Source organism: Podarcis cretensis (genome assembly GCF_951804945.1).
Source record: "Podarcis cretensis genome assembly, chromosome: 9".
Classification (NCBI taxonomy): domain Eukaryota; kingdom Metazoa; phylum Chordata; class Lepidosauria; order Squamata; family Lacertidae; genus Podarcis; species Podarcis cretensis.
In genome coordinates this window covers 46,719,277-46,744,701 of record NC_137178.1, presented here as the reverse complement: position 1 = coordinate 46,744,701, position 25,425 = coordinate 46,719,277, and the positions used below count along the sequence as shown (strand labels likewise).

Sequence of the window (25,425 nt, the reverse complement as noted above, 5' to 3'; positions counted from 1 at the left end):
GCTATACATTCATCACTTCTTATACTACATATTCAGAATGCTTTGAACAAACCACAGCTTGTTGAAAGATGTGCATCATTAATAATACTTACTGCTTATAAAAAGTTGTTTTAGCAACAATGTCATGAAAAGCTCAGGGAGGCTTCAAAAGCAGACAAGTAAAATTCCGGATTGCTTAGTTCTGTTACGCAAAGCGCCTGAGCACCTTTCAAATGCAATCGTTTTCAAATTGTACCTCTGCACAAGAAAACTTAAGTGGGATAAAACAGGAGTGAGGAATATCTTTTAGCCCAAGGGCCACATTCCCTCATTGGAAATTTTCTGAGGGACTCATTGCCAGTGGTGAGAGGAGTGAGGCAGAAGTGGGCAGAGCGATGGATGCAACTTTTACCTTTGCACAGAAAACAACATAAATCATAAATCAGACTGCCTAGACACCCATCTTTCTACCTAGGCAGGCAAGAGGCATCTCATTTCAAGGACATATTCCAGCCAGGGAAAAGCACTGGAGGAGGGGGTGGAGTAAGGCCACTGAAGGATGTGTCTTGGGGAAGAGGCAAAGCCAAGGGAAAGTCCTAATGACTAGATTGAAAGCTCGAGAGGGAAGCTGCCCAGAGTGGCTGGGGCAACCCAGTCAGATGGACGGGGTACAAATAAAATAATATATTAGAGGGCCACATTTGGATCCCATGGCTTGAGGCTCCTCATCTCTGGGTTCAAAGAAGGAACGAAAACTGAATGTTACAGATGAATATGCATTATATTTTCCTCTCTGTGCAGATGTATCTCAGTCAGAACTTCAACATTGGTTCAGGTATCGACCAGGAGAATTACGGCCTTCACCTGGGCATGTGGCTTCAGTGAGGCAATCTAATAGTTGCGCTGATATAATGCAAAACACAGTAGTATGACAGCTTTGCAAGCAGACATTTGTACATTTCACAAGAAGGCATCAGAATGGGACATCCAACTACATCTGGCCATTTATTTACTTAGGTTTTAAGCTTGCCCACTCCAAATACAGTAGGATAAATTCATAAATCATCATATTCCTTCCCAACCAGATGCAAAATTCTCATATTTCATTTCACAGGTCAAATAATATAAAGGGTGAAAATCTGGTGGCATCTGTTTGATAGGCTAGCTAGAAATAGGAGCACAAATGTAGATTACCTTTGGTGTGCTCCTGGAATATTTCTGTCCTTCCTGCTTGCATTGTTACAACAATGCATGTCTATTCTTCAGCTAGTCTAACTTCCTGGTAAGTGCGCAAAAGGTACAGGATTGCAGCCTTTGGCTCTATTTTGGAAACCCATGCATTCAAATCCACTAGAGGGAGCACATATTTTATCTATAAATCCATTACCAGAGCGGTGCTTACTGTTAACTTTTACAATGTCATTTTTCATGTGATAACATTTCATAAAACATTATGAATCTCTGCCTTTTATTATTATTTCAGTATCTGCTGGAGAAAGAAATAAAACTGCCTTTAAAAAGCTGAACTGGAATCCAGCCTATGCAGTTACGAAGTGATCTGATCAGGAATTCAACTACAACACAAGTTTATGGGAGTCATCTCTCCACAAGTGGAATAAGCCTATTAGGCTCACCATTTCAACCAACCCCATGTATTTGACAAAAAAAAAGTATATGATGATCGTAAAATCCAGTTGAATATGACCTATAAAGGTTAAAATAAAATTAAATATGTACCTTGCAGTCCATTCTGCAAAGTTTTCCTTCTTGAACTATCAGATCTCCCGGGGCCTGCAGGAAATGAGGTCGGAAGAAACGCTCCTGGATTGGTTCATTTTCATCTCCACTATCCCTTGATCGAGATCGAGGTCTGCAAAAATATATAAGAGACAAGACGCATTCATTTTTGTTCCCAGGCTCTGCCCTAACTGTAGCCTTAGGTTAAGAGGTTTTTCATTATTGACATTATTCCCAAACCCTCAACAATGCACATACTTTTAAAATAAAAGTAAATATGACCAAAATGATGGACTAGATTCCACACATATGTTCCCTCACCTGTGACCATCAACACCCCTCCCCCAAACTTTCATTAATTTCAAAGTAGACTTTGAATTGGACTAAGATGAGAGGAATTTTTCTTATGTACCCTAAGCAAATTCTTGGCTTTCAGAAGAACTTTGGGGCAGGGGGAAGAGAAGGCTCTCTACCACAATACTGGTCAATAAAATGAGTAAGATGCAAAGGAGCAAAAGGCAACCTCTGCATGCCTACTAGAACATAAATTCAAATTGCTCCCTATTTATGAGTCACATAAGGTTTGCTCTGTTACGCACACATCCAAAACTGAGTGCTGACAGAAGCTCGAAAATATATGAAGTGCCAGATGTTAGCAACACCATCATGTTTCAATTAATTTTGGATATATTACACACACCCATACAAGAAAATCAATAAGAGACTGTGGAATTGTGCATTTAAATCAATCTCTCACTGGTGGACCAAATAGCTTGAAAACACACACACACACACACACACACACACACACACATACCTAAATTGGACATTATGCTGCTAAATTTATCATGTGTAATTTATTTTAGTGAAAGATGCAAGGACACGCTTAATCATTTTCTGACAAAGGGTGTAGCTCAAACATTTTCTTATATTTGGCTGGATCATTACTTTTAGTTTTTCTTGATTTTTCCTCTTGCCTTTCTCTTATCATACACTTCTACATTTTTCTTCATCTTTGCAATGTTTGAAAACATGGAAGTGTGCATGCACACTCTTAACTAGTTTCTTCAGAACACACACAGCAGTGGCAAAGAGTTTAAAGGAAACCAGATCTCGGTTCCTTACAGCAAACTGCCAGACAACTCCACCATTTTTTTTACTTTGCATTCCCCCACCAACAGAAAGCTTTTTCTTGTGAACATCAGGACAAGGCTACTAATTGCTGCTTAAAGTTGTCCTGATGTAGCAACTGAGTTCCACCAGGGTTTTCCTGGGTCCACATGCATATTGTATAGGGATTGTGCATCTTTGCTTCTAATTTTGTATGTTTATCGTAGCAAACGCCAGTGAAACCCAGGGACTGCATGAAGCCTGGAGCAACCTCTAACATACATTGCTTTGGCTTAGTGTGATGTGTAGACCAGGCCAATGCCATGCTAAGCGATTACACAAACAGGCAGAGAGAAAATCGCAGTCGCTCTGCTCCTCCCTGATTCTGTTGCTGTGCTGCACTGCACCAAGCCATTGTTTATTTAGCTCAGCATGTCATCCAGACCTAGGCATGTGGTTTAGTGCCTCCGGGTAAACAAAGAGCTGTAAACCATGAGACAAAGTTTTGTTACAGCTAGTGGTCAGTCTTGAGAGAGAGCCAAACTAGGAACTCCGTTTTGGATGACATGCTAAGCCGAACTTGGACTTAGTGCAGTGCAGCAGCAAAATAAATGGAGAAGAGTCAAGCGGCTGGGATCTCCTACCCAGAAGCCTGTGTTTTTGGGGCTTGACGAGATTATGTGGGAATCAGGTCTCTGCAAAATGGACCCAATAGTGGTGGTTGTTTTTAAATGATAAGGAATTTAACCTTCAGTCATTAAATGGCTTTGGACCCAAGTATTTTAAGAAGTGCTTTCTCTTGCACACAAATCTGCCGGGAAACTAAGGTATACTTTCTGAGGTACAGCAGTTGACTACAAGAGAAAAGGCCTTTTTGGTAGTGGTACCCAAACTACGGAACCCTAGCCCGAGACATGCACCTAGGGTGTTCTGCAAATTTCACTTTCAGTGTCCATTTCATATATTTAACATTTTAACTATTTTACCAAACAGTTCAGTAGCAGGATTAGGATTAAAAGGTAAAGGTAAAGGTACCCCTGCCCGTACGGGCCAGTCTTGACAGACTCTGGGGTTGTGCGCCCATCTCACTTAAGAGGCCAGGGGCCAGCGCTGTCCGGAGACACTTCCGGGTCACGTGGCCAGCGTGACATCGCTGCTCTGGCGAGCCAGAGCCGCACACGGAAACGCCGTTTTTACCTTCCCGCTGGTGAGCGGTCCCTATTTATCTACTTGCACCCGGAGGTGCTTTCGAACTGCTAGGTTGGCAGGCGCTGGGACCGAGCAGCGGGAGCGCACCCCGCCGCAGGGATTCGAACCGCCGACCTTTCGATCGGCAAGTCCTAGGCGCTGAGGCTTTAACCCACAGCGCCACCTGCGTCCCAAGGATTAGGATTAGGTTGAACATTTTAGGCATCTAATACAGAATTTCCTATGACGAACTGTTAACTGTGTCAAGAATGTTAGGAATCAAGGCAAGCATTACCAGAAATAAACATGGAAGTATTTATTTCTGTATTGGAACCCAAAAGGACTCATGTTAGAACTCTTGGGAAAGATGTGCATATGCCTTTGGTACCTTCTGACATGCGGCTGACTAGGAGGTGTCCGGGGACTACGTCCTCTCTGGTTGACAGCTTGGACCATCAGCCTTCCTGTACAGCTTACCCTGCCCTATCAAGCAATGGAAGAAAAATACAGATGTTATACATTTGAAAAAACCACACAAAACAATTATGCTGTCAATATTAATTAACATTGAAGACTACACCAAGTGTTATGCAGTTGTACCAAATGCTTCCACTGGAGAGAATCTTGTACTTCCCACAGCTGGTGTGTGCATGAAAGAGAGCAGAGAGCTAGATGCCACCAAAGACATTATAGAAGAGCAGAGGATGCCACGGGTTAATCTACAGAAGGGCAAGAGAACCCAAGGACTCTATAGAATAAAGGCACAGAGAATGTGCAGCAATGTCTACAGCAATCACCAATGGCAGCTCCAAGCTTTGTCCGGCTTTGTCCAAGCTTTGTCTGGCTGTTGGGCAGGATTGCCCCAGGCGGATCCTTCCCTCTTCACCATCACAGCTGCTATTTACTTACTTGTCTTTTCCATCTCGGCCCAATCTACATTGTCACCCGGCTGTTTTTATTCTGTTAGTAAATTACTATGGCTATTGCACTGAAAAAATTGTGTTTGCGTATGGGATGTTGTTACATTCTGGGGAAAACCAGGCATGGCGAGTTAATAGGTAACTTATAACAAAGTAACACATTAAGCCACACACCCCTGGGATTTCAAAGTCACACCAAAAGCATACAAAACCAGCTGTACAAACACAGAAAGAGCCTGTAGCCAGTCAGCTATTGTTTGCTTGTACAAATATCTCTCCCTCCCACCCCCAAAAATAAAAAAATCTAAGAGGTAGAACCAGAAAGCTGAATGGAAAGAGCAATAAATATTTCTGGCATGTATTCTTATGTACTTGAACAACAAGGAATTTGTGTTCCAAAGCATGAGGAAGGCTGTGACAATTACACCACCACCACCACTACCTACTACTACTACTTCTTATCCTCCTCCTTCTGATACTTAACATTTTAAGAGCACCTTTGAGTATTTAAAGGACTTCATATACATTAGTTTTATTTATTTTGTACATTTATGACCTGCGTCTTTCTTCCATCATGGAACTCATGCTGCAGCATCCAGGGCATTCTCCCCTTTAGGCAACGACCAGAATATCTTCTCACCCTCTCCAGGGGTGATGTGGCACTTGCAGCCTGGTGACTCACCTATCACCACCTGCCGTACTGCTGTGGATCTTGCTTCTGACAAATTCCCCTCTCCTGCCAGCTGCTGGAATTCAAAACGACTGCTTGAGTGGGAGCCTCTGCTTCTCCCTCCAAGGTGGTGTCCCGTTAAAGGGATGCTGGGGAAGGTGCTTTGGGGCAACAGCATTGGCCCACGCAGCAAGACTGGGGGGGGGGTGGTGTTTGCACCCACTTTATGTATGTTATGGATCAATCCCAGATACGGCCTTGACCCCTGGTATCCCTCCAGCGGGTAGGCTGGAAGTGAGGGTGGCTAGCCCAATGCCATGCCAAACTCACTGACATCTGTAATAAAAGTTGTGGCTTAATTTATTCCACAAAATGTCAGTGGTTTTGGTTTCACTGAGCCGTCCTGATGGGGCGAGTTTATGGCATTTGGGCATGCAATCAGACTCACTCAGCTTTCTCAAGGCAGCTGCATCATCTTCCCTCCTCACCGTGCCCTGGGATCAACACCCCTATAAGGTATGCCTGTATTATTATTCCCCATATTTCTAGGTGAGGAGGCAACTCAGTTACTGTAAGCCACCCAGATAACTTTTAGGTTATGAGACAGTATAAATATGTCTTAAGTTGGTTTTTTTAAAAAAATCCCATTGAAATACAAAGGAGGAAAAACATTTAAAAGAAGGGTACTAAATAAATACAGCACCCCAAGATCATAGTAAGAGAAAGGATATCTGAATAAAGGGATTTCCAAATTTGTAGCACAGTCTCTTAGCCCTTTATCAATGTATTCTCCTCCCTAAAAGGACACAAAATGTAAAGTTAAACCAGCAAAGGGTGTGTTTTTTTTTTTAAAAAAAAGACTTTACTGTCTTCTTATAAGTATTTGAAATGTGTAATTAGTCTTTTGGTGAGGATGACAGAGTGTGTCAGCCACATGTAGTAAAAAAAATTAAGAGTGGGCCCAGTTTGCAAACTGGAGTTAAGAGGTGAATCCTAGGTCTGGAGAAGCTGAAAAACTAACAAGACAAGGGTTGGGAACTTGTGGCCCTCAGTATGTTGCTGCACCATAAAGCTCGTTCAAAGAAGAAAGTTGGGTCTTTGTAATCATGATATCACTGCGCTTGTGTTTTCCCTGGAGCTGCATTGGACTAACAATTCTACAACAACTTTTTAAAAGCCGTAATACATTTTGCAAATGCAGGCTTCAAGCCAGCACACAATTATGTGTATTTGAATCTGGCTAAAATCCAGTGGGACTTAAGCACACATAATTATCTTCTGGATTGTATTTAGGATTATCAGGTCCTTGCCTGCAGTTGATGTCTGTCTAAAAACTCTGCAACAGAGAGAGCATTATTCTCTGCTACCCACTCAAGTCCACCATTTTCTCCTGTAAGTTGTGAGGCAAAAGTAGAAGCCTGTTCTGTGAAATGGGTGACCATAAGAGAGAGGACTTTCTCTGTGGTGCCTGCACATCTTTGAAATTCCTTCCCAGTAGACCTGCAGTGGGCAGTTGACACTTCAGGCTTTTGTTGTTATTGTTGTTGTTTAGTCGTTTAGTCGTGTCTGACTCTTCGTGACCCCATGGACCAGAGCATGCCAGGCACTCCTGTCTTCCACTGCCTCCCACGGTTTGGTCAAACTCATGCTGGTAGCTTCGCGAACACTGTCCAACCATCTCGTCCTCTGTCATTCCCTTCTCCTTGTGCCCTCCATCTTTCCCAACATCAGGGTCTTTTCCAGGGAGTCTTCTCTTCTTATGAGGTGGCCAAAGTATTGGAATCTCAGCTTCAGGATCTGTCCTTCCAGTGAGCACTCAGGGCTGATTTCCTTCAGAATGGCTTTTAGAAAGGCCTTAAAGACCCATCTGTTTTAATGTCCTTCCCCAAGTAACACTACACCAGATAATAATACTAATACTGATACTGATACTAATACTAATACTAATATTTTTTTATATCCCACCCATCTGAGTGGGTTGCCTCAGCCACTCTGGGCGGCTTCCAACTTAATAAATACTACACTGAACAGTATTTCTTAACAGTGCAACTTTGGTAGTTGGCATTAAAATCACATAACCCCTAGTGCAGGGTTTCCCAAACTTGGGTCTCCAGCTGTTTTTGGACTACAACTCCCATCATCCCTAACCAGCAGGACCAGTGGTTAGGGATGATGAGACTTGTAGTCCAAAAACAGCTGTTACCCAGGGGGATTCACATGCACACTAGCAACTTAAAAAGCAACTTGTGCTGCTTCTTCCTTACCGGCAGACTCACTTCTAGTTTCACCTCAGTGACTTTCTTCACTGAATATAAGTTGCCTTTTAAACAAGGCCTACTCAAATAAGCTTTTTTTTAATACTAAATGCTCATTTCAACCCACAGGCAGCACTCTACACAACTTGCAAAACAACTTTTGGCACAATAGCATCTTCATGCTCGAGACTGCATTCATATGAGTAACAAAAGGCAACAAGCATGAACAGAATTGTAGGCAAGCTGAAATTATGTGCATTTGAATCTTGTTCATGTTGGCGACTTAGCAAGCCCACAAACAGTTAAGTCAGTGGACTACTGGAACCCAAGCAATGATCAGTGAGAGCAAACTAAAAGTTGAAGCCCATGTTCCCATTATCCTGGACAATCTAAATAACCAAATTACTGCCCATGGCCTGGGAATGAGTTCTTAAGTGAAGTTTTTACAGTGCACAGAAACATCTTTATATCTCTCCTTCGGTCATCTCTATAAATTAGTCTTAACTATCAAGAGACGAGTACACTTGCTTCTTTTAAATTTACTATCTTCACCCAGGGTGCAATCCACACTCAAACCCCATAAGATTGCAAAGCATCCCTTGTCCTGATAAAAGGCAACTGCTGCTCAGGGAACACACTGTCTCACTTAATTCTTCATAGGGTGTTTCCATGCTACATGATGTTGTTGCAGAAGGAGCTAAAGGAAGAAAAATTAAAATGGCTGTTTTTAAGTCATGTGTAGTGCGGTGCCTTCTGACAGATGATGGACTACAACTGCCATCATACCTGGCCACTGGCTATGCTGCCTGGGGTCATGGGAGTGGAAATCCATCATCATCTGAAGGGGGCAAGATTGGGGAAGGCTAGGTTGCACTATTCAAAGGTATCTTTTCACAACTACTTTTGAAAAGATTAAGCTGGTCAGCTCATTACCAACCTACTTAAATCTTCACTCAAACACCCTCTTATATGGACGCATTAAGCGCATCTGTGCTAGCTTTGAGGCCTACAGGCATACTTCCATTATTGTTTAGGATTACAAAGCATGGCGTATTTCCATTGGGTGATGACGCTACGCAGTTGGAATTTACATCTTCTGGTGTGAAAAGCTCATGCGCCGATCCACTGCTGCCCTTAGTCTCTAATGCACTGTTAAAAGCATACTGGAACTATGCTAAGGCCAGGAGACGTAATTGTGTTTATTTGGAAATTATACCGTGACGAGAGAATATAAAATGACTAGATGAACCAAGCAAATGCTTGTCTTCGTTGCATAATAAATAAACTTCCAGATTCACATCCAGAGAGTTCGCTGATCATTTTCCAAAATAAATACATAAATCAAGCACCCCTTTGTCCTTCAGCCAAAGAGGAATATAAGCAGAACATTTTTAATTTAATTTTTTTTTTAAGGAAAGCACTGCTTCAGTTGTTGCTTATGGTAATGACTAGTACTTAAATAATCAAAAGATGCCTGGTGACCTTCGCAGAATAATGCTACCCCCATAAATCTTGAGCACCCCAGAGATTGTTCTGAATGCTCAGATAATAGCAGGTAAGAATTCAGCACAGTTGACAGAGTGGCCATGATCCACAAAAGCAGGCCCATCCACAAAATGATGCATCTCAGAACATGCACCGCCACTGTATCCCTAACCCATTTTATCAACAACTTTGCAGATCCTGAGAAGTAATTTCACATGCAAAGGAGGAGGACTGCTATTTAGGAAAGGGGGGAGTGGAGGAGAAGACAAGCACTCTGGGGCACACATAATAGAGCCATGCATACCTAGAATGCTCACGGGACTGTAAGCCAAGATCTCTGGCTAGATTATTAGGGTAAATAAAGATTTTTTTTTTTAAAAAAAAAACTTGCTGCACTAGGAAACACTCTACAAAAGTGTCTCTAAGCCTATTGTTTCCTTCTGTATATTCCCTGCTATGTTCCAGTCCACACATTATCCCTGAGTGCATGCACACTCAAACATTCAGTGGTAAAAAACAACCACCCTGCATTGACTTAAGGTTCACGTGCCTCTGTGGCAACTGGATTTGGAAATGGCTTGTTCCTCAACTAGACTCTGTCTCCAGCATCGCTTTCAGATGGGTGTATCGCCTGTGTGTCCACATGAGACCCTGTCCTAGATATGCCTTCTGATTAGGTAAAGGACCCCTGACAGTTAAGTTCAGTTGCAGACGACTCTGGGGTAGTGCGCTCATCTCGCTTTACAGGCCAAAGGAGCCACCGTTTGTCCACAGACATTTTTTTCCAGGTCATGTGGCCAGCATGACTAAGCCGCTTCTGGCAAAACCAGAGCAGCACACGGAAACACTGTTTACCTTCCCGGCGGAGCAGTACCTCTTTATCTACTTGCACTTTGATGTGCTTTTGAACTGCTAGGTTGGCAGGAGCTGGGACTGAGCAACGGGAGCTCACCCCATTGCAGGGATTCGAACTGCTGACCTTCTGATCGGCAAGCCCTAGGCTCTGTGGTTTAGACCACAGCAGCACTCGTGTCCCAATGCCTCCTGATTAGGTGGAAGCAAAGCTACAGTAGTGCAGAGATGCAAAGAACTGCTATGTCTGAATGTTCCTATAAGTCCCTATGCAGAGATGTGACAAAACCATCCACTTACAGCAGAGGCAGATGGGAAGTAGGCAAGGTCACAACACTGGATTGGAGAGAGATGCAGCAGTCTGATTCATTTGTGGACAGATATTTGGATCTTACAGGGGTTTTTATTTTATCCATGGGCCTTTGGGGATATATCACAAAACTATGGTTTGGTGGTGTTATGTGAGAGAGCCTTAGGCTCACAAGCTATCCTGTCCTCTCAATTCTTCACTTCTGCTTTTGAACTAAATGATGCTTCTTGTTATGTCAGAACTTATATAAACTCTGGTTAGTTTAAACTTTGCCCAGTAAACGAGTCAGGATCATGAACCATGGTTTTATCCTGAATTGATTAAATTAACCAGAGCTTAACCTAATCAAAGTTTCCCCAAGTTAAGACGTAACCAAGAACACTTCTTAGTTTAAAAGTGGAAGCTTCCAATATCCTTCTCGTGGCTGCACCAGAGAAAGAGAGGGGGATGAACTCAAGTCTTGTGCATGCAATGCTACAACATAGCTTAGTCTTATGTCTGAACTGGCACAATTTCTGTCAGCAATGCAGTGTGCCCTAACAGAGCTCAGAAATTACTACTGTAGTGTCTACATGCATAATAGGAAATGTTATATATGTTCACAGCAGTAATTTTCTGTAGACTCAACATTTATGTTTCATGGTTTTCTAATATTTGTGATACCAAACCAAGTCCTATGTATTTTACACAAAAGAGGGGAGGGGACAGTGGTGGCTCTCAAGCCTTTCAGCAACGGAACCATTATGGTTAAGTAGCCTAGCAACGTTCATAACAGACTACAACACTTTCAAAGAGGATAAGCTGTGCTTTAGTGATAGAGCTCATTATTTTTAAATGTAATCCTACTTGCAATTTGGGTTTGGAAAGATCTTTGGTGCTACACCAAATATATTTTATTCTTTTGACTCTTAAGATTGCAATCTAGAAGAGGGAGGGAACAAAGTAGGTGTCTGGAAAAGGATGTGCCAGTAAGCACACTTCAGCTGTCATTCCTTGCCTGAGAACAACCCACACTCAGTTGGATGGCCTTACAAATAGTAATTATGCACTGGGTCAGGCTGTTGTTGCTTTAAACCAGGGATGATGTCAGGGACCGTGCTGAGGAGAGCTGCGCTGAGGAAGAATGGTGGGAGCCAACCCCTCCTCCGGATCCCGATTCTTCCCTAGAGCAGGAGGACAGTGTAGATTTGCAACAGTGGTTTGCAGAGGGGCATAGTTCAGAAGGCAGAAGCTGGGAAATACTGGATGGGGAACAGCTAGCAAAAGAAACACTAGAAGAGAAAGAGTTAACAGATTCATAGTCTCTGGATAGTAGCCACCCCTCTTCCCCAAAGTCCCAGAGAGCTCAGAAAGTAGCAGAACAGAAAACATAGCAGCTCCAAGTCCAGATCACAAGACATAGGAGTAACGTAGCTTATTAGGGATGGAGAGGGGAGTGCATTTAATTGGGAGCGCCGCCATTTCTAGGAGAGGTGTTCTTTGTTCTCTTGCTGTGATTATTAAAGTTTCTAACTGGTAAGAAGACTCCTTTTCCTTTGTTCTGTTTATCTACTGCCAAGGGGGGGAGGGAAGGAAGCCAATTCCCTGAAGCCTGACTGATGAGGACCTTGTGACCCTGTAGGTCTTTCTAGAATCCCAACTCCCATCAACCCCAGCCACCATGGCCGTCAGGGGTGATGGGAACTGTAGTTCAACAATACCTGAGAGAGCCCCATGTTTCCCACCCCTGCTTTAAAACACTCAAGGGTGGTAATAAATGTACCATAAAAACCTCCTCTACCTCAGGGATGGTCAATGCAGTGCCCCGCCAGACATTGCAGAATCACAATTCCTATTATTATTATTATGCTTAATTTATTAATCACTTTCTGAACCACTATTTGCACATAAAATTATTTGAAGCAGCTAAAAACAAAAGAACAACAAATGCATTTAAAACAAAGCAGCAACAGTAACAAGTGGGCATGCCTCACTACTAGTCATGCTGGCTGGGGCTGATGGGAACAGGAGTACAAAAACATATGGAAGGCACTGCATTGTCTAACCCTGATCTCTAGCCTACTGGAGATGCAAGTAACACCACTTATTTGGTCTCAAGTTGTCATGAAGCAATCTCCCAGTGAGACTGCTGTGCCAACAGTTAAGGGCCTACTTTCCTTCTGGAGGATTCCGCTCTGGCGGTCACATTAGTTGACAAGCAGGTTTTCAACCTTGCTTCTGAAATCTTTTACCTAAACAGAGCGGCATTTGTTGACCTGGGGTTCCCAAGGGGCAACACAGGTTAAGAAGCGTATTATTTCCCTTGGCAATCACACAAGGCACTTGTGTTTTAACTTTTACTAAAAGAGTACGGCTTCTCCTGCTGCCCTCTGTTAAGCTGACCCCTTCTCTTTCTGCAACAGGCAGTAGAACTTACCCAATGTCTTTGTTAGTTTGCCACTCTACACCATTGGCTAGCCTGGTGGGGTATATGGAAACACCCAAGAGGACATCAGGACAAGGGTTAAGTTTTATTATGGTGTTGGCGCTATTGGCAGGTGCCCCAGTTTTCTCATAACATATAATTACCTCCGTAGCTCCTTTGTTGTCCCGGACTGTTATATAGGAATGCATATCTTGTCATTTGGGTACTCATGGGCTAAAGTGTGAAGCTCCACACTGCCCCTGGGGCTCAACTGGGAAGAGGGAATTTCATTACAGAAAAGGAGTTTGGCATATCTCTTGGCTGAGGGGCTCCATGACTTCCTATAGCCATTTGTGTGGAGCCTGTGATCGGCAAGGGGAATCCATCTATGCACGTAGCCAGGCTGGAAACATTCAGATTAAAGTGGATCTCATTGTGATAACAAAAAGCTTTACAAGCCAAGGGAAGAAAGGTGGCAAGAAGGACAAAGAAGAAAGGACTGCTATTCAAGAGTAAGCTTCATCAGTGAATCTGGTGAGGTGAGGGACTGATTAAGTTCAAGGAAAGTGGATGGCATTTTAATCTACTTTATTTTGCTCAAAAGGGAATATATTGGTTTTTGGTAACTTTTGCATTGTATAGTTTTTCTTAAAACTCCATACTTTTTCCATCTTAGTAAACTCTTAGTAAATGATTTACTTGTTTCATAAACCTGTATGGTCTCTGATTTTAACAACCACATGTTCAGAAGCCAATAACCTGCACTACCATTAAGAGGTTTCAGGGGGAATTTGTAATTCAACTTTGTAGAACTAGTTAAGGTGCGCTAAACTGGGGGGAACACCTGTGTCAGCCAGAAACCCCCTTCCCTCAGGTGACATGGAGCCCTGGCAGGTGGCCATCACAAAGTATCAGGGGTAAAGTATGCATGACTGTTCAGACCTCAATCACCTTCAACATGGGGTGCATTAAGGTTGCACAAGAACACCGCCTAGATGACAGTTGCTCAGAATCAGGTCACGACAGAAAAACCTCCTTCTTTTTAATAATCCCCTGGAGGAAACGTGTCCGCAACTTGGCAACATCTACTGGTCCCGCCCTATTAGTGTGAGATGAACATGGATGCTTTAAGTATCATCTGAGCACAAATAACATGACCCGTCAATTAAGGTAACTGAGAGTCAGGTTGTGAATGCTTTCGAGATCAGTGCCCAGGAGTATGCTTACTCCTAAGTCCAGACTTGGTTTACCTGAGGGTTGGCAGCCATGATAGTGTAATTCCCATCATCATCCAGGGCGGAAGCTGCAGTGTGGAGAGAGCAGGTCCCATCAGGTTCTCTTTGCATCCTGTAGTGCTCGCTCCTTTTAGATATTTGCTTCCCATCTTTGAACCAATAGATCTGTGTCAGAAAACAAAATGCAAGAGATGAAGGAGGCAGATACAGGAATCAGAACTAATAGTGTGAGCAAGCCTCACCGTCTCAAAAGGCACAATAAGAATATGGAACAAACCCCTGCCTTTCCTTCTCTTTTTGTTTCTTGCTCTCCGTATGTCTAACAGTGGCTGGTGCACCTATTTGCAGCATCTGGAGATTTGCACTGTTGTGTGTGTGTGAGGAGGAGGAGGAGTTTGGATTTGATATCCCGCCTTTCACTCCCCTTCAGGAGTCTCAAAGCGGCTAACATTCTCCTTTCCCTTCCTCCCCCACAACAAACACTCTGTGAGATGAGTGGGGCTGAGAGACTTCAGAGAAGTGTGACTAGCCCAAGTTCACCCAGCAGCTGCATGTGGAGGAGCGGAGACGCGAACCCGGTTCACCAGATTATGAGTCCACCGCTCTTAACCACTACACCACACTGGCTCTCTCCTCACACTGTGAGGAGGCTAGTGGTCCTCTCTTGTTGTTGCAAGAAGTTAAGGGCTGCCACCAATGCCAAAACTGGGCAAAGAGGGTGGGCAAGTGCAGGCACAAACTAACAGCCTGCTCCTATTCCCTTACCTTGGATACAGCTACAAGTCTGAACTTGGTCAGAAACCCATGCTTGCCTTACCTTTCTCAGGTGACTAAAGTGAGGGACAAGAATCAGCAGTGCCAAAACTGGGCTTAAAAAGCACTGCACTGATGTCATCTCATGCAACTTTGTTCAAGTCACTTTAACCTCATCTTTGCTTTTTAAAAAAGGGGCAGGTTGTAAACAGTGACTTTCCTCCACACCGGAATTCCTGCCATATCCTGCTTATGTGGTGTGTCACCTCATCTATAAAATGAAATGCCTGAGGTTTGTTGGTTTACATTTTTTTCTAGGCATCCCTATCTATCAGACATTATGAGTGGTTTAAGCTTCTTGAACTCAACACATGGAAAAAATGCAAAGCCTTGTACATTTGACCAATGTTTTTACACTGAATACAGGATGGCGGTGGGTGAGGGAGGCAAATCTTGGTGACGGGCCCTCCTATATTGCATTCAACACACTGTTGGAATGAACAACACACATATAATCTCCCCTGTGCAATCAGAGATCCTGATTATAGCAGGTTCCTGGCTGTGTGCACATTTTGTGTGTGTGCTGGGTCTGTTCTGACAATCAACAAACGTATGTGGGTTGGAGCAGGACATACCGCCATGACTCTCTCCTCCCAAATGAGTGTACAACACAAACACACACAGGTCACACTAACAGGACTCTTCTAATGCTGTGATAACCGGAAGGCAAATGAGAGCTACTTTTCTACAGATTTTTTTTTGCAGCTTGCAAACTGTTCAGCTGGGCATGCCAAGATTCTGTCCAGCAGAGTGAAACTAAACGTTTGCCCAAAAAAGGGTGATACACATTTAGTCTTGATCTTCATCAGTGAACATTCCTTCCTGCCCTTCCCTCTAATGGTTTCCTCACAATATATTGCCACCCAGGATTTGTTTGCACTGAGACTAACATCCGTGCATTAGTTTATCAGTGCAGAATACATGTGCTGCTTATAATCACTCTGAAATGTCATCAGTAATTCTGAAATGAAGACAGAAAAGGTCGCTTTCATTTACAAAGGGTGGAAAGGGGCCCCCAAACAATCTCCCCCCAAAAAACTCTTAGCCGCTGTATACAGAGTTATATTTCTTTGACTTCAGGACCAATCCCAAGCCTTGTATAAATACTCATGTAGGGATAGAACTGATTTCTTCAATAACTCCACATCGAAGGACATGATGTTAAGCTTAGGCTGCAGGCAGATACAGCAGCAGTACACATGTTAATCATAGGTAGTGGGAAGTGAAGCAGGATTTCCCACAGCATCAAATACATGTGGCCCCCAGTTGTACAAGCAGACCTGACAAACTAAGCCATCCCTCTTAGCATTAGTTACCTCTTTGAATGAGTAAGCTTACAAGGGCGCCGGCATACTTGACTACCCGTTCCCAATATTTATGAATGAAGAAGAGACTTGTGCAAGGAACTCATAGGAAGATCTTTAATCTCAGGGCAACTTGCCTGAAAGCTGCTGGTTAAAAGGTTCTTTTTGAGGAAGCATGGCAAGGAGGTGGATTAAGAGAGCATCCTCACTCTCAAGACACCTGGAGACCTCAATCACTTGGAAGGAATATTTGCTGTATTATTACATTCCCAAAAGCACAAAAAGGAGAGATGACCCAAAGCTATTACTGTATAGATTGCAACAGCCAATTCTGTCCAGATCCTAACCTTTCCTGATGCTTGATCATTATGCAAAAAATTAAGGGAATGTCTATCACTGTCCATCCAGCTCCTGGGAGTTCATACTTCCATGTAAGGTTTTCTGGCACTGAGAAGTACCGTGCGTCAATTTCAGTCAGCAGTCAGCTGTATCTCTTCCTACTGCATGTGTGTGCAGGACTGCAAAATGCCTATGCTGCCAACAAGGGCTCGTTAATGTGTTCTCCTACACTGACATCACTTTTCTGTTTCACATAAAAAGGCATGTTATCATTTATAAACCTATAGGACATAGCAAAAGCAAAGCTTCAAAAATAAGTTTGAACTTGTACACTTCAGATTTCGTAATGTTACCTGACATCTGTTGATCTTGTAAGAGCCAGTAATTGTTTTATAACATAACACACTTCTTTCATTACAGAATCAGAAGGCTTGCCAGGAAGTAGCGATACAGTAAATACCTGGTGTCCTAGATTAACACAACTATAAAGTAGAAAAATATGGCTTTTTTCATTATTATTTTTTAAAATCCTGGTATGCAACAATTAATGCAGGGTGTCAATTCTGCCCCAAAGCCATAGTCTCTCCCCCCCATGAAATATACCATTATCACATATATGTTCATCCTGGAGAAGAGTGACTAGTGGGGTGCCACAGGGTTCTGTCTTGGGCCCAGTCTTATTCAACATCTTTATCAACGACTTGAATGATGGACTCAAGGGCATCCTGATCAAATTTGCAGATGACACCAAACTGGGAGGGGTGGCTAACACCCCAGAGGACAGGATCACACTTCAAAACGACCTTGACAGATTAGAGAACTGGGCCAAAACAAACAAGATGAATTTTAACAGGGAGAAATGTAAAGTATTGCACTTGGGCAAAAAAAATGAGAGGCACAAATACAAGATGGGTGACACCTGGCTTGAGAGCAGTACATGTGAAAAGGATCTAGGAGTCTTGGTTGACCACAAACTTGACATGAGCCAACAGTGTGACGCGGCAGCTAAAAAAGCCAATGCAATTCTGGGCTGCATCAATAGGAGTATAGCATCTAGATCAAGGGAAGTAATAGTGCCACTGTATTCTGCTCTGGTCAGACCTCACCTGGAGTACTGTGTCCAGTTCTGGGCACCACAGTTCAAGAAGGACACTGACAAACTGGAATGTGTCCAGAGGAGGGCAACCAAAATGGTCAAAGGCCTGGAAACGATGCCTTATGAGGAACGTCTAAGGGAGATGGGCATGTTTAGTCTGGAGAAGAGGAGGTTAAGGGGTGATATGATAGCCATGTTCAAATATATAAAAGGATGTCACATAGAGGAGGGAGAAAGGTTGTTTTCTGCTGCTCCAGAGAAGCGGACACGGAGCAATGGATCCAAACTACAAGAAAGAAGATTCCACCTAAACATTAGGAAGAACTTCCTGACAGTAAGAGCTGTTCGACAGTGGAATTTGCTGCCAAGGAGTGTGGTGGAGTCTCCTTCTTTGGAGGTCTTTAAGCAGAGGCTTGACAACCATATGTCAGGAGTGCTCTGATGGTGTTTTCTGCTTGGCAGGGGGTTGGACTCGATGGCCTTTGTGGTCTCTTCCAACTCTATGATTCTATGATTCTATTTTGCCTTTGTCTATTTTTACAGTGATTTTTGGAGAAAAATTCTCAAGTTTTAAGTACAGAAACCTAAATTTCAGAACCACAAATCAAATTTTGAAATGCAAGATTTTCAAGATCTCAATTTTTTGAAATCTGTTTTCAAGATCTCAGTTTTTGAGAATGTGAACAATAAAACTGTTGATAGAAAGAGTTACATCTGCTCCAAAAGGTTTTGTAGCTCACTATAAAATTTTGAATGCTCAAAAATAAAAAACTGGCCATACTTTCAAAATTGTGCAGAATTATATATTTTTTATAACTAAAAACATAATAATGATTAAAAGTTTTTGCCTCCTGTAACAATCACCTCTAGTGGCTGCATAATAAATATAATAGTTATAATAGTAGTAGAAATGTATATTAGGTCAAAAAGAACTCCCATAATTTCAGAAGAGTTCTTTTCACAACTGGTTTTTAAGTTCCTGAAAAGGGAGTTGGCCATAAACCATCGCAGGCCCCTTCAGTACCCAACATGTATTATTTGGAAAACATAAGATCATTTCCTGAAATTACTTCCTGAATGCATGCTTGTGGAAGAAATCTTACATCAGAACTGGTTATTCACATGTTATCCAGAACTGAATCTTAGAGCAAGACCTGACAAGAACTACGTACGGATCTTGTTCATTGATCAAGTGTGCTAAAATATTATGTTGCAGAGTGACCTCAGACAAAGGGTACAGACTAAGCAATTACAGGGAATCGGGAAGATAAAATAAGCCTGGTGATGTCATTAAGTCAGTTTAATTATACATGCTGATATCTTCATCAGATAGATAATACTGCAAAGCCTCTGATCTGACAACAACCCCCAGTGGTGATCCAATTTGTGACTTCTACTTCTTGCCCTTTTAGAGAGGCTTTTTATGGGTTTGGCTTTGTCAGCCAAGAGTACATCAAGACTTTGCATAAAAGATTCCCTATCTCCATGGCAAACCATTCTCAACAAATATGCGAAGAGTAGAAATAAAGCATTCCTCTGATACAAACAATTCTTGGCTCAGGGTGAATAATTGGCCCCAGTTTCAGAACATATATTGTCATGGGAAGAGAGATGAGACTTCCAAAAACCATGGTAGTGGTTCTGGGGAGTTCTTGGCCACTATGTTTCTGCCAGGGTTTGTAATTCTAGGCATAGATGACCACTGCTATTGACACTAAGGGGATGACAACAAGAGCCTGCAGGAAAGAAAACTCCAAATTCATAGGCCTAATTAGGTACTCAGCAAACACATCTCATTCCACATGATCGAAGAATGCTATGATGCCTTGTATGGGCTTTTCGCTCCACAAAGTTCCACATGACAGGATCCCCAAACAGCCTTGTTTACCACAAGGATGCACTTCTTGAGATATCAGATGGTAAACGGTCACACCTTCCAGTTCCATCCAGTTGTGAGAAGAGCCTTGAAAGGCACATACAACCTGAGCTCTGGTATTACATGGCCACTGCACTGGGAGCTGAAAGCTGCCACAGGGTGAAATTTGGCGACCGTAGGCTCCATTTGTGTGAACTGCTGAGCACATTTAACCAAAAGAGAAATTGTACAGAGCATGGTGCTGGTAATGCCAAGGTTGCAGGTTCAATTTCTGTAAGGGACAGGTGCATATTCCTGTCAGTTTGCATTTCTTAGTACAGAAAGTATTGATCTGATCTTTCCTATTCTACTTAATTCAAGAGGGTTCTGGAAGCTTCTCTGTGTGGAGCAGAGGGTTCATGGTGTTTGCATTATTCCTTCAGAGAAATTGAGTACAGCTGGCTTAAACTGGTTCTCTTATCTGTTTTTGTCAAGGTAATGCTGACTATAAATGTAAAGCAAGTAGGAGTTTCACTTTCTCTTTTTCTACCTCTCTTCCTTCTGTTGTGATGTTTTGTACATGGTATGCTTAGTGTTAAGGTTTTAGACTTAGAAGTTTAAGATAAGTCTGCTGCAACTGGATTTCTTATGGACAGTGCCAATCCTGAATGTACTGGATTTGTGACCATTATGCTCATTTGCCTTCAGTAGCAGTAAAGCTCTGCTGGATGAAATATTAATTGCCTCTGGTCTTTTTGGGGAATCCTGCAACGTGTTTAAGTTTTTACTCTGCTAACTATACAATGGAGTTCTGCTCTGGATCAATATTGAGTAGAATTACATGACAATTCCTGTATTGCAGGGGGTTGGACCAGATGATCATCAGGCTCCCATCAAACTCGATGACTCTATGTTTCAACCAAGAGTCCACTGACGCTTTGTGTGTACCTCCAATTAAGTTTCTTTTCTCTTACCTTTGGGTTTGGGTTTCCAGCCACTCTGCAGGTGAAGGTGACTGGCATTCCTTCAAATATTTTGTAATGCTTCAGCTTCATCTCAAAATACGGTGCCACACTGTTCTCCGGGTCTTCTTCTCCATGCTCGACCTCATCATCAGACTCTTCTACAGGAGATCTCTCCAGCCGAAACTCAATTTCACTGATCAGCCTCTGCTCAAAGCTGGAGACTTTGTATTCCTACCAAACAAGAAAAGCTCAGCTAAAGTTTCCAGTTAGTTAACTTCATTCTCCATATATCTATATCTATATCTATATCTATATCTATATCTATATCTATATCTATATCTATATCTATATCTATATCTAATCTCATTACAAAATCCATTAGGATTGCACTTAAAGTAGAAAACTGTATTCTTGAATGTAAAACATAAGAATCTCTGGGTGGGATTCATCTAACTAGCCTTGTCAGCGGAAGCCCAGAACAAGGACTTCCATTTGTGCAATGGGGAATCTTCTCCCACCACATCTCCAAAAATTTCATGGGGCAAATTGGAATGCTTGTGCAGATAGAATAGCAGTATGGTAAATCCAGTATTACGATCTTCCTGCATTGGGAAAGGAATTGCATATGGTAACAGTGAATTTATGGCATAGCTGGAGATTGGGAAATTGTGCAAGGACCTACCACGTGGTCACATTCCATGTCCTCCCATTATTTATTGTTTTCTCAATAAAAGCCACCTGAAGTGCCAAATTCAGAAAGGGAGGGAGATGGTTGTATGCAATAGAAATGTTAGAATACTTTGAAATTCAGCTGGATACCTTCTTACATGTGCCAACAAGGAATTCATTTAGACAACAGGTAGAATTCAACACTACATTCTTCCATTCAGATTAGCTACTGACAGTCATCCCTTTAGATGTCAAGTTAATGCAGGATAACTTGCTCTTGGTGGCTACCATCCAATAAATGTATCACATAAATAAAATAAGGTTTGGCCAGACAGCACAGCACAGCAAAGCTTTAAAATTTAGCCACAAACATTAAAAAACTGTGCATTACAAAGAAAAAGATAAATTTATGGAAACAGAAATTTGTAAAGTCAGGAAAGGAAAAGACATCAGAAAACAAACAAGTCAGCAGACAGCAAGTCAAGAAAAAAGAAGAGAAGCGAAACCTTTTGGGCATCCTTGGGAGTCACTACAGAAGCACTGAGAGAGCCACTTCCCTGCAAAAGGCAGAAAAAGAAGATAGAAACCGAAAGTAAGGAGACTCAACTCCAGCCCGAGAGAACTCATCAGAATGCGCCACATGTTCAGATTGCCAAGTTCAACTAAAAATAATTTTTTCAAAGTTATTCCAACTTTTCATCTCACTTCTGGACCTGGGTTGTATCCAAAAGTGCAGATTACCTATTGATGAAGCAAAAATGACGACAAGATGGAGAGACTGTGGTTTATCTTGAGACAGTAAAAGATCAGAAGGAAAGAAGGAGCTAGAAAGGAGAAGATGTTAAAATTTCACTTCCACCTTATCCTGTGAGGAAAAAGCACTCTGTCTTTAAAATATTGCTCATGGCTAAATCACCCTTATTTACATGATTTTATTCTCTTGTTCAGGCTAACTTCAGATGTCACAGTTTTGCCAATGTAAGAGGAATCATGCATCCATCTGTATGATTAAACAATTGCCCCAACCATAATAGTTCTTCCAGCAGACACAGTCTAGTCATCCCATAAAACCTTCAGGTCCCCCCCCCCAACCGCTTAAAATTATGCATGTAGTTAATTTAACTGATGAGCCTACACCCACGTTTCTTTGGTGAAGGATTTCTGTATACTTCCTAATCAAAGCTTTGGACTTTCTTGGATTTTTCATTATTGTATCCTTTATGGATATAACCTGTGGCTCTTCAGATAGTGTTGGATTTAAATACCCAGCAGCCCCAGAATGGGCAATGGTCAGGGACGATGGGAGTTCTAGTCCAGGAATACCCACAGAACGAAAGGTTAGCTATCCTGGTTTAAGGACTGGTTGTCTCCCTCACCTATTGTACTGGCTACTGAAGTACATACAGGAGCACTTCTATGACCTTCAAGAAGAGAATGGCACTATCCATTCCTTCCTACACATACAAAAAATGGGAGGAAGCCCCAGAGGGACTAATGGCAGAAGGAAAATGGCAGAGAAAATAAACATTTTTCCATGTTAGTGGAACGTTATGCACAGTGCTGTTTTTCTGGGGGGACGCAGGGGTACGCATACCCCTAAACATTTTGTGAATCTTTGTACTTTGGCCCATTTACTGCATTTATTTTCCCCAATTTGAACTATAAAATGGTGATTCTCTTCAGTCAAAATGAGAGTACCCCAAAACATTTTTTTAAAAGATAAAAGCACCGGTTATGCATATTCATGTGGACGATAGAATGTCTAGAATATCTGTCACACTGGAGAGGCTGACTAAGGCAAGAACTATTCGGCACACTTTAGGCATTAAAAATAAATTTCATTGAGTCCTTTGATGACTATATCATCAAGAGTTGGAATGTGCATCAAAATCCTTTTCTAAAACAGAAGCACAGCTCTCTCAATTATGGGCATACTGGATAGCATGCTATTATGGGATTCAAGTGCAGCTAAGATGCACATTGATAATCTGGTTAAACCCTCTAGACCTTGGTCTATTTTTCCTTCACGTAAAGAAGGAAACTCCATTCAGGCAGCCATGAATCAGGTGTGGGGACATTAAGCATGCCTCCTTCAGCAATAATCCACGGTATAAGCCTAAAACCCAAGTCAGGCATGATTTCCCTTTACTGCTAAAAAGCAATGCTTTCAATCAGCCCTCAAACAAGCAGGCACAGAGAGAACCAAGAGAAAGAAACTGGCTCTTTTTACTGTGCAAGTGCAAAGCTACGTAACCGCACCTGTCCGGCCAGTTCTTCTTCCGGCTCTTGAATATTAAATACGGTTGCAGCGCTGTCAGCACCTAGCAGTCGACGAGCCATCTTCTCCTCGTAGGTTAACTTCTAAACAAAAGGAAAGAGAAAGACAAATTAGCATCAGTTACTGGTAAGCAGATGGGCAACACAGCAAACAGCAACTTCATTTCAGGAGTCAGTTCTGAGACTCGCCCATGCCCTAGGGCACATTTTCCCCCTGAACAAAAACTGGAGGGACATTTTACCCTTACAGACCCTATGCAAATGTTCTTTTATAAAGTACGTCAAGGAAGCCTATCTTCTGTAGTTTTACATGCCGTTAATCTGAGCAACGAGTTTTAGAGTAAGTTGGCTTCAAAAGCTATTTTCATTGGAGTAAGACTCTCCTTTCAGAGGAAGGGAACCTCTGATTCCAACCCATTGTAAGACTACACATCTATTATTTCTCTTCTTATGCAGTGTCTGCTTTACTTCAAGGTCTATTTTGCCAGTTTACAATTGCGCTTTCCCCCCTTCCATGTGCTGTATTCTACACATTGAAACCAAAATACAGTGGTACCTTGGAAGTCAAACAGGATCCGTTCCAGAAGTCTGTTCGACTTCCAAAACGTTTGGAAACCAAGGTGTAGCTTCCGATTGGCTGCAGGAACTCGTGTCAGGATGTACGGGTTCCAAAGAACGTTTGCAAGCCAGAAAACTCACTTCTGGGTTGGCAGCGTTCAGGAGCCGAAATGTTCGACTCGCAAGGCATTCGGGATCCAAGGTACGACTGTAAGTGTCTCCAAACCAAATATGTGGCTCTACTGATTTTTGTCAATAAAGATCTTGCCGCTACGTACTGGTTGGCCATTGTTCAGTAAGTCTTCTTTGAAGCGAAGCTTTCTTTCCAGGTCCTGAATAACAGCATCTTTTGTGCCCTGAATTTCTTCATCAGATGCAATCCTAGCAGTTCTGCCTGTTTTCTTTGGAAATCCACTGCAAAGAAAACAGATAATTTACAGACACTGTGGGTGCTATACAAAGAGAGATCAGTTACCCCAGAGTATTATGGTTTCACGCACCATCTCCATCTTGCTCCTCTTCCCACTCCCTGCTCACTTGTCCTCCAATCAATAAAACCATCCAGAGGGAGAGAACAAGGCAAGCAATTACACCTATCACCTCACTCTGGTCAGATGGACAAGCAGTGGCAGCAAGGAGGACCACCAGGACCAGGAAGAGGTTGACAGTGGGGCCCCTTTAGTGGTATGATCCTTGGCAGGTCCCCAACAATGCCAGCCCCAGTGTTGGCAACTAGCTGGTATTACTCATTTCTTTCTAGAATGAAGATTCACACACACACACAATGTGTGTGTGTTGATAAGAAGAAAGCTTCAAATCAGTTAGAATAAGCAATATTTCAAACTCCATGTAGGCTCAGTATCTGTAATTTGCTTGAACGTACCACATACAATATATAAAATCCTACTTACAAAATTACAAATAAACGGGCAGAGCACATGTAATTGTTATGTTCATGTAAGAACTCAGGGTGGGGTGGCAGAGCAGGGAGGTTCTTATTAATCTGTTTCTTAGCATGACCTACAGAACCAGGCTGAGGGCCTTCTCAGTAATGGCGCCCGCCCTCTGGAACGCCCTCCCATCAGATGTCAAGGAAATAAACAGCTATCTGACTTTTGGAAGACATCTGAGGGCAACCCTGTTTAGGGAAGTTTTTAATGTTTGATGTTTTATCGCGTTTTTAATATTCTGTTGGGAGCTGCCCAGAGTAGCTGGGGAAGCCCAGCCAGATGGGCAGGGTAAAAATAATAAATTATTATTATTATAGCTTTGTCTATCAAAACATTTCCCCCCCAAATCTGTACAAAATGTGGGAGATTGTCTTTGGCTTACTGCTTGTGGTCTGTTTGTGGGGAGTCAAAACACAAGCTTGGGTTCACACATAATGCTAAGCCAAACCATGGC

General features: G+C 42.4%; 1 protein-coding gene across 6 annotated transcripts in view; it reads right to left on the bottom strand.

The window, feature by feature from the left end:
- PALLD (palladin, cytoskeletal associated protein) overlaps nt 1-25,425 on the bottom strand; it is a 243,944-nt gene that overhangs the window by 7,363 nt on the left and 211,156 nt on the right. For 5 of the 6 annotated variants that reach the window (XM_079991341.1, XM_079991343.1, XM_079991344.1 and 2 more), the window contains 7 exons: nt 24,300-24,435; nt 23,446-23,547; nt 21,693-21,743; nt 20,527-20,748; nt 14,161-14,310; nt 4,403-4,497; nt 1,717-1,849 (listed from right to left, as the gene is read on the bottom strand). In XM_079991341.1, coding sequence (XP_079847467.1) covers nt 1,717-1,849; nt 4,403-4,497; nt 14,161-14,310; nt 20,527-20,748; nt 21,693-21,743; nt 23,446-23,547; nt 24,300-24,435 — 889 coding nt within the window. The remainder of the gene's footprint in view (nt 1-1,716; nt 1,850-4,402; nt 4,498-14,160; nt 14,311-20,526; nt 20,749-21,692; nt 21,744-23,445; nt 23,548-24,299; nt 24,436-25,425) is intronic. The other variant, XM_079991342.1, reaches the window with a different exon arrangement.